General features: G+C 36.9%; 1 protein-coding gene across 1 annotated transcript; it reads left to right on the forward strand.

Moving 5' to 3' along the window:
* Positions 1-332: 332 nt before the first annotated feature.
* On the forward strand, positions 333-1,403 carry LOC121826126 (dnaJ homolog subfamily B member 6). The gene has a single exon (XM_042269925.2). It carries the CDS (start codon positions 402-404, stop codon positions 1,128-1,130), a length of 729 nt encoding a protein of 242 aa, XP_042125859.2. The 5' UTR covers positions 333-401; the 3' UTR covers positions 1,131-1,403.
* The last annotated feature ends 8,412 nt before the right edge of the window (positions 1,404-9,815 follow it).

The following is a 9,815-nucleotide window of genomic DNA, read 5'->3' on the forward strand; positions in this document are numbered from 1 at the left end:
AATGGAGGGTCCTCTCACAAGAAATGTTGAATAGCCCAACCCTGTGCCAATATTTTGTACAGCAGTCATTTGATGTGATAGGTGAAAAAAATTCCTAAATCTATAATTTATCATTATATGGGTGATATTTTACTAGCTGACTCAAATGCAGATACTTTAGAAAGAATGTTTGAAGAAGTAAAGAAAATTTTGTCTTGCTGGGGCAAAATTACATATTGCTCCTGTAAAGACACAAAGAGGAGAATCTATTAATTATTTAGGATATAAAATAGGTCTACAAAAAATTAGAACCTGGCCACCAGCGCAGCTGTGCCAGAGCCCCGAGGAGACCGGCCGCCCAACTCCTCCCCCCCCTCACCGGCCGCCGCGTCCTCGGATTTATTCCAACAATCTGTTAAAACATGGTGGATTACTATGAAGTTCTGGGCATGCAGAGACATGCCTCACCTGAGGACATTAAAAAGGCATATCGGAAACAGGCACTGAAATGGCATCTGGACAAAAATCCTGAAAATAAAGAAGAAGCAGAGCGGAAATTCAAACAAGTAGCTGAGGCCTATGAGGTGTTATTGGATGCAAAAAAGCGGGACATCTATGACAAATACGGCAAAGAAGGATTAAATGGTGGAGGAGGAGGAGGTGGAAGTCATTTTGACAGTCCGTTTGAGTTTGGCTTCACATTCCAGAATCCAGATGATGTCTTCAGGGAATTTTTTGGTGGAAGGGACCCATTTTCATTTGACCTCTTTGAAGACCCATTTGATGACTTCTTTGGGAACCGAAGGGGTCCCCGAGGAAGCAGAAACCAAGGTACAGGCTCGTTTTTCTCTGCCTTCAGTGGATTTCCTCCTTTTGGAGGTGGATTTCCTGCTTTTGATACAGGATTCACTCCATTCGGCTCACTAGGGCATGGGGGCATCACTTCCTTCTCTTCAGCATCATTTGGCGGTAGCGGAATGGGCAACTTCAAATCAATATCAACTTCTACTAAGACAGTTAATGGCAAAAAAATTACTACAAAGAGAATTGTGGAGAATGGTCAAGAAAGAGTAGAAGTTGAGGAAGACGGACAGTTAAAGTCCATGACGATAAATGGTAAGGAGCACCTGCTACGATTGGATAACAAGTAATTCAACGCACGCGTTTAACAGAAATGGTAAACCATAACAAGCACCAGTTGAGGAATAACAGGAACTTTTTTTTTGAAGATTTCAAACGAACTCAACTTTCTGTATAACTGTACCTAATCTAAAGTATTTATAAAACAGCTCATCGGAGCCCCCATTTGTCATAGACTTTTGAGTTTGTTGTTGGGACCACAAAATAGGACCACTTTTTTGTCTTTAAAATTGTTGTAATCTCTGTATGCACTTTGCTTTAAACAAAAGAAAACAAAACCTAATCTGAGGTGAGCCCTGTGACTCTTGAGTAGTGCTAGGACAAGACTGTTGTTTAACACCAGTATGGATCTGCTTCCTTCCCATTGTGTTGACATGTGAGTAGTGTCAGCCTGCTGTGAAGTTAACATTGCCAGATAAACCTTCCACAGAAATATTTCAATTTTATTTTCAGTATTTAGTAAAGAAAGCTATTACTACATCAATGGTAATACATTTCTGGTTTGGTGTAAATTAAGGATGTTTTCTAGTTGTGCATGGATGTTGGCAAATTCATCAGTTCTGACAATTGTTTAAATATGTAATGTTAAGCTTAGATTTAAAAAAGCTGGTAATTTGGGTCTATGTCATTTGCTTAAAAAAAAAAAAAGAATTGCGGAAAAAAAATTAGACCCCAAAAGGTGCAAATTAGGGGAGATTGATTACAGAATATTAATGACTCTCAAAGATTATTTGGGGACATTTCTCATCTACGAACTATTGTTGTGGTAAGAAGTGATGATCTTAATAATTTGTTCAAAACCTTAGAAGGTGACAAGGACTTAAATAGTCCAAGGAATTATCACCTGAAGCTGAGAAAGAATTGGCCTTAGCAGAATAGAAAGTACATGAAGGACATGTGGATTGTATCCATCCAAAGCTGGATTGCATTTTCGTTATTTTACCCTCTAGGAATTCTCCTACAGGAATATTAATGCAGAGGGAAGATATTATATTAGAATGGATATTTTTACCAAAGAAAACAAATAAAATATTAAAAATTTATGTGGAAAAAATTTCTGACTTAATTTTGAAAGGAAAATTGAGACTTTGTCAATTAGCAGGAATAGACCCAGCAGAAATTGTTGTTCCTTTATCTAAGGGGGACATTGAAAAGTTATGGACAGAAACTGAACGTTGGCAAAGAGCTTGCAGTAATTTTTTTGAGAAACTTAACCGCAAATATCCCAATGTGATAGAATTGGTCTTATAAAGAGAGCTGATTGGATTTTTCCTTGAATTGTATGGGAAAAACCCATATCCGGAGTTCGTACATTTTATACAGATGCCAACAAATAAGGAAAGACAGGTTACAAATCAGAAAATTTACATAAAGTGGTTCAAAGTCCTTATAATTCAGTTCAAAAATCAGAATTGTATGCTATTGTGTTGGTATTAATGGATTTTTCAGAACCTCTCAACATAGTTACTGACTCTCAGTATGCGCAAAGAGTGGTATTCCATAATGAGACTGCAGAATTTATCCCTGATGAGTCAGAATTAACTTCTCTATTTATTCAGTTACAAGATAAAATCAGGAAAAGGAGTCATACTTTATATATAACTCACATTCAATCCCATACTGGTCTGCCAGGCCCTCTAGCACAAGACAATGATGAGAATGATAAATTATTGATAGGAAATGTGCTGGAGGCCTCAGAATTTCATAAAAAAATCCCATCCTGTCAAGAGTAAAGGTTTAAAAAAAGATTTTTCCTTAACCTGGCAACAAGCCAAGGAAATTTTAAGGAAATGTCCTACTTGTTCCTTTTACAATGAGATGCCATTACCAGCAGGATGTAACACAAAGTGTACTCAGAGGAATGAATCCTGGCAGATGGATGTGTTTCACTTTGCAGAATTTAGAAAATTGAAATATGTACACCATACCATTAATACTTATTCAGTATTTCAATGGGCAACTGCTTTGAGTTCTGAAAAAGCTGATTCTGTAATCACTCATTTGCTAGAAGTTATGGCCATCATGGGTATATCTGTCAAATTAAAACTGACAATGCTCCAGCATATGTCTCTGTTAAAAGGAAACAGTTTTTTGCTTATTACAATATAAAGCATATTACAGGTATACCACATAATCCTAGAGGCCAAGCAGTAATAGAAAGGTCAGACAGAACTCTAAAGAATATGCTAAATAAACAGAAAAGGGTACAACCCCCCCCCAGAAATAGACTGTATATGCTTATTAACTTTGAATTTTCTCAGTGCAAATGAGAAAGGAACCACTGCTGCAGAGAGACATTGGATAATAGAAAAAATTACAGAATTAAATCAGTCTATGTATTTTTAGGATGTGCTGACCTCAGAATGGAAACCAGGATATGTGTTACGTTGGGACAAGGTTTTGCTTTTGTTTCTACGGGAGAATATAAGCTATGGTACCATCAAAATTGATAAAGATCCGATTTGTACAAGAGAGACGTCTTAATTAGAGGAGGTGATAGTTCATCAACCAGCATAACCATCCAATTTAAATTAAACTAACTTATACCATTAATACATGCCTTTTCATTTAATCAGATAATAACTTTCCAAAGGGAAACCTCCCCAAAATTACTATTGGAAAAAGGTTTTTGTTTTTGGCTTTTAGGATAATGAAAGCTAAGGAATCTGAAGAACACCGTGTAAATGAGAAAACTGAAGAAAACAGACAAATCATCTGTCCCAAGAAAAAGAGCAAAATGATCTATTGTTCTATCATGTATAAAATTTTATAATTCTTCCTAAATGTTTGTTTCTGCTCTTCTCTAAAGATATTTAACACTATTGATCTTGTAGTCCCAGTTCAATTAAAATTTAATGCTGGCTCTGGAGTTGGAGAATGGTTCTCTCCTTCTTTAAACTCAAACATGTTGTTAAAAGCAAAATGCAAACTCTCTGTATCATGCCAGAAGAAGGAGCCATCTTCTGATAGGGGACAGGAGAAAAACCAAATTAATTAAGGGGCTATTCTATTACTACTAATCTCAATTCTTTGATTCTATTCTGATTCTATAGACTTTTTTTAAAGAATGAATTTTATATCAAATTTATAAGATTAATATATATATTAAACCCTGTTAAGATATGAATGGTCATATAGAGTACTAACTAATTCTAAAAAAGTAGGGGGGCTTCAGCTAGCTACCTATACATGTCTTTGTGTTCGAGTCTTTATCAGTTTTCTGCAGGAAATCATGGCCAGGCCGAACATCAACTGAAGTCTCCAGAAAGAAGATGGGGCCCCTCAGCAACAATAATTCCACATGAACAATAATAATACCACTAAGCTGACAAACATCATCTACAGATCAACTTTGGACAACAAAATTCTCAGAGCAATTTTGAGATGGCTAGCTGAGATGATCCAGTTTCAATGACTACTGGAATAAGGACTTGAGATAATCCTTGAACTTTGGCATTATGCTCAAACTGGACAACAAAAGGATATAGCTACCTTTCCTAGAATTTGACAATTAATCTAAATTTTTTTTCTTTTCAGAATAAAGATATCTTTGCCCATATCTGGCAAGAAACAATTTTAAGCATATGACGCCCATATTCCCAAAGAGGTGGTATGGGGTGGGTGGATTTTTGGTCTTTAAATGAGTTTTGGGTCTGGGATAATTTTCATTTTTTAGGAGGATTGATTACAAGTTCTTGTTAAGGGTTAGGCATAGGACTAAGCAAAAGAGATTAGATTTAAGGTTCTTGTTTTTTAAAAAAGACAGTTACTAGTTTTAAATATTTTACATTGGATTGGAATTTTTTAAATTGAATACAAATTATATATATTGAGATTGATATTGTTAGAAATTGCTATATGTATATTTCTAATCTTGTTTAAGATATTGTACTTATATCATTCATTTAACAATGTAATGCAATTTGCTGATCCTTGAATCTTAATTATTTCCAATTATTAGGATATAAAGAAATGAAAGTTAGTAGTTAGACATTACAATCGGACTTTTTAGTCACATTAGGTGTGTTTTCAAGATCAAACAGATGTATTTTAGACAGAAAGGTCATTTTCAAACCCTTCAGAGATCTACAAATTATGGCATTTAAAATGTTTCAGTAACTTAGAAAATTTTTCTTATTTTGTTATTGACTATGAGACATGTTGGATCCTGGCAGTGCCACCCTATTTCAGAGAAAATATGGGCATTGAAGAAATTGCATATGGAGTTAACTTTCATTGTGTCAAAAGTTAGCTACTGAATAACAAAGTATCCTCGAATTTACTGCTGACAAACAGGACAGACAGGACATGAAACAGAGGACTACTGATTCTTGCCAAAACAAGTGTGGTTGTGGCTTTAACAAAAGGCATCTTCTGAGGCCAGGACAATATGGCACCATGCCTGAAGTGGCCTTTGCAATCTAAAAAGGCACAGTGCCCTTTTCTTCTAAGGCAGCTGAACAGGCAGTGGACTGATGACTTCTGATATGCAGTGGAAGAGCAGCTGAAACAGTTATTCTTGAAGCGTAAATAAACTCACGCCTCTCAACAGTAGACTGGCATTTAATAGAGGGATGTGGAGAAGAATGGGATGCTGAGATGAAGACACACACACACACACACACACACACACACACACACAAACACAGAGCCAAGAAGAATGGACAGTTGAATGCAAAAAACATCAACAATTTCCAGAATTTAGAATCATGAATCATGACATGACACTACTGGAATTTATGTGGTTCTGGTACATAGACTGCTCTCACCAAATGTGAGGTCAAACTGTTGACCCTGTGTATATCCTAGTTCACAAATGAGTCTCTGTCAGATACTCTAAGCCTATAGGCTGAAGATGATGCCCCAACACTGTGGAGAAACCCTGGGTATCTGTCCAGGCAGCTGCCTGTTTCTGTCAACTCACATTTATTTTAGAAGCTGCTTGCATGCACTTCCTGTTTTTATTTTTGTTAGGTAATATTCCTTCTTAAGTCTCTGAGTTAGTTATAGCTACAGTTTAGATAGTTATAGTTTTCCTTGTTAAGAATTTTAGAAAAGAAACTCACTGAAGAGTAAGTGTATAAATTTGAAAGACATTATAAGATAGTTCTGTTAGTAATATAATTTAGGATAGAAAGTGAATCAGGTACATTTTGAACGTACCAAAATAGGAGAGATAATGGAATTATTTTCTCTGAATTTGTCAAATGCAAATGGACTGGACATTGTTTAGGTATTTATTGCTTGTATATATGGAATATAGTTATTGTATTTTTGTATATAGTTTTTCTTATATTAGTTATAACTTTTTTCCTATTATTAAAATAGAAAGGGGGAAATATAGTGCTATTTGACATGTGATGAAATGTGATTTTATTTGTATGTTAATAAATAAAGTTGCCTCAGAGTCAGAGCTAATAACAAGCCATAGCAAGAGCCAGGCATTGGTGGCACACACCTTTAATCCTGATCACAATGCAGACAGATCTCTGTATGTTCAAGGATACAGCCAGCATGGAGACACACACCTTTAATCTCCATACCAAACATAGAAGACCTGAAGGTCTGTAGAGACAGGCAGTGATGTGGAGGTCATGTGGTTGGGTTTACAGCCAATGAGAAGCACAACAGAACGTCAATAAAAAGACAGATACACAGGAAGTAGGTCTCTTGCTGAGGGGAAGGACAGCAGCAGCAGTGATTTTATAAGAAAGGGATTTTAGTATCAGTTCTTAGCTACTGCTCTGACCGCTTGGGCCTTTAACTCTGCATTTGGCTCTGTGTTTCTTATTTAATAAGATTGTTACATCTACATTCAAATTTGGTAGAAGAATGGGTGACTGCTCTCATTGCAGCTTGATATACCAGGACTCACTGATATCCACAATATTCCTGTCTGTATCTAAAAAATACCAGTGAAGGAGGATTGGATGTTGTGAGGTTGGAGGACAAAGGAGGGGGACCTAGAAAGAGGGAAGGGAGGAGAACCTTTGGGTGGAATGTAAAATCAAGAAAATAAATAAATAAAAATATAATAATAAATAGAAAAAATGAAAAAGAAATAAATACACAAAGAAGACCAAGGGAAGAAAATTAAGAAAAAAAGTCTACAAAAATTCCTTTCTTTCCATTTTCTGTTATGGAAACACTCCTGTGCATGGAACTGATCCTAAATTGTATCTAATAATGTACTCAGTGAGACTCCACTGGAGAAAACAGATTTTCCTTTTCAAAGCAGGTAGAAGTTTCACATAGCTTCTTTTTTAGGGGTGAGATGTGGTGTCCAGTTGCTTCTCACAATTATGAGACATCATTTGAACTTGTACCATTTGAACCACAACAGGTCTTGGGCATTCTCACACAGTTTGGGTGAGCTTATATATGTATCAGTGCCATTGTGTCTGCAAGACAATGCTTCCTTGGAGTTATCCATCACCTTTGACTCATAATTCTATCTGTCTCCTCTTCCGCATAGATCACTGAGCCTTGAGTTGAAGGAATTGATGAGACAACTCACTGAAGACAATGTGCTCCAAAGTTTCTTGCTCTGTGCACACACTCTCCAGTTGTGGATTTCTGGGTTAGTTCCCATTGACTACGAGAAGCATCTTCTCTGATGAGAGCTGAGTAAGGAACTGATCAATGAGCATAGCAGAAAATCATTAGGATTCAATTTATTGCTGAGTTCCTTAAACAGAATAATAGTATTATATTTTCCCATATATATACTGAGGTTCTGGGAATCTTTATCCATGTCAGGTCGAGTTCCATTTCATGGACTGGACATTAAACCCAGTCAGACATTGCTTGGTTAAACCCCTAGTATTTATGTCATTATTGTACTTACGTACCATACAGGCAAGTCATCATTATAGATCACAAAATCTGTAGCTGGATTGGTGGTTACAATTCTCCTCTGGTAGAATGCAGAATACCTTCTAGTACCATAAATGCAAGTCAGTACAAGCACTAGCTTGACCTCTCCATGTTCAATGAAATAATGAGGGACAAATAGCCAAACGAATGGAAACACATGAACTATGAACCAATGGCTGAGGGGCCCCCAACTGGATCAAGCCCTCTGAATAGGTGAGACAGTTGATTGGCTTGATCTGTTTGGGGGGCATCTAGGTAGTGGTATCAGGTCCTGGGCTCATTGCATGAGCTAGCTGTTTGAAACCTGGGAATTATGCAGGGACACTTGGCTCAATCAAGGAGGAGGGGACTGGACCTGCCTGGACTGAGTCCATCAGGTTGATCTCAGTCCTCAGGGGAGGCCTTTCTCTGGAGGAGGTGGGAATGGGGGGTGGGCTGGGGGGAAAGGGAGGGGGGCAGGAAGGGGGAGAACAAGGGAATCTGTGGCTGTTATGTAGAACTGAATAGTATTGTACCAGGTTAGATGTTTCTGTGGGTTTTCTTGTGATGTCCTTGGTGGCTCTGGCTCCTACGCTCCTTGCCCTCTCTCTCTCCAGTAGGATTCCCCAAACACAGAACAGGGTCTGATGGTGGGCCTCTGGCATTGTTCAGGAATTACTTTTAAAAAATTACAACTGAAAAAACACCCACATAGTTCAAATGTGCTATGATTTCATTATCCATTCCTCATTTGGTGAGATTCTAGGATGCTTACAATTTCCAACACTTATAAATGGAACAAGAATGAAAATGATGAATAAGGGTTTGTGTAGCAAGATACAGAATTCTTTGAGTATGTTTCCAAGAATAATATTGCTGGATTTTGAAGTAGATAGACTCACAACCTCATGAGGAATTCTCACACTGGTTTCCATAGTGGCTGCACATGTTTTTACCCCCACAAGCAATCAATAAATGCTCCTCACTCCTGGAATCCTCACAAGCATATGCTGTCATTTGTATTATTGGTCTTGGACATTCTGATTGATTTAAGAGGAATTTTCAAAGGAGTATTTATTTGCATATCTGTGATAGCTATGAATGATTTCTTTAAGTTTTGTTCAGACATTTGTGTTTAATCTTCTGAGATCTCATTGATTAATAATTTACCCTATTTCTAATTTGGCTATTATTTGCTTTATGTTTGTATGCATTTGATATACTAATCCTTAATGTTCAGTTTCCTACCAATATTTGTTGAGTAGATTGAATCTTCTTTTTTTAAAGATTTATTTATTTAGTATACAGCATGTATGACTGCAGGTCAGAAGAGGGCACCAGATCACATTATAGATGGTTGTGATCCACCATGTGTTTGACAGGAATTTAACTCAGGACCTCTGGAAGAGCAGTCAGAGCGCTTAACCTCTGAACTATCTCTCCAACCCCCAAGAATGAATCTTCTACACTGGTTGTTGCTTAAACCTTTGACAAAGCCCAGGTGACTATACCCATGGAATTGAATTATGAGTTTTCCATTTTGCTTTCTTGAAATATTTATATAATACCGAGTTAGCACTGTGATCCTCTGTTACCATTGTCCTAGGGTATAAATGGAACACACGTATTGTGATACCTCTAGCATTGGTTCCTTTCTTCACCTTTGCTTGGTCTATCTGGAATCTGATTTTTATAGGAAATTTTGGATTGTTTTTCCTATGTTTTTAGTTATGTTTCAATGGAATTTTGATAGAGATTGCATAGAATCTTAGATTATTTTGGTAATGTAACCAAGTATTAATGTACAATACTGATTGTGCCAACCCATCAACATGTCTGAT

This window comes from Peromyscus maniculatus, chromosome 1 (genome assembly GCF_049852395.1).
Source record: "Peromyscus maniculatus bairdii isolate BWxNUB_F1_BW_parent chromosome 1, HU_Pman_BW_mat_3.1, whole genome shotgun sequence".
In the NCBI taxonomy this organism is placed as follows: Eukaryota; Metazoa; Chordata; class Mammalia; order Rodentia; family Cricetidae; genus Peromyscus; species Peromyscus maniculatus.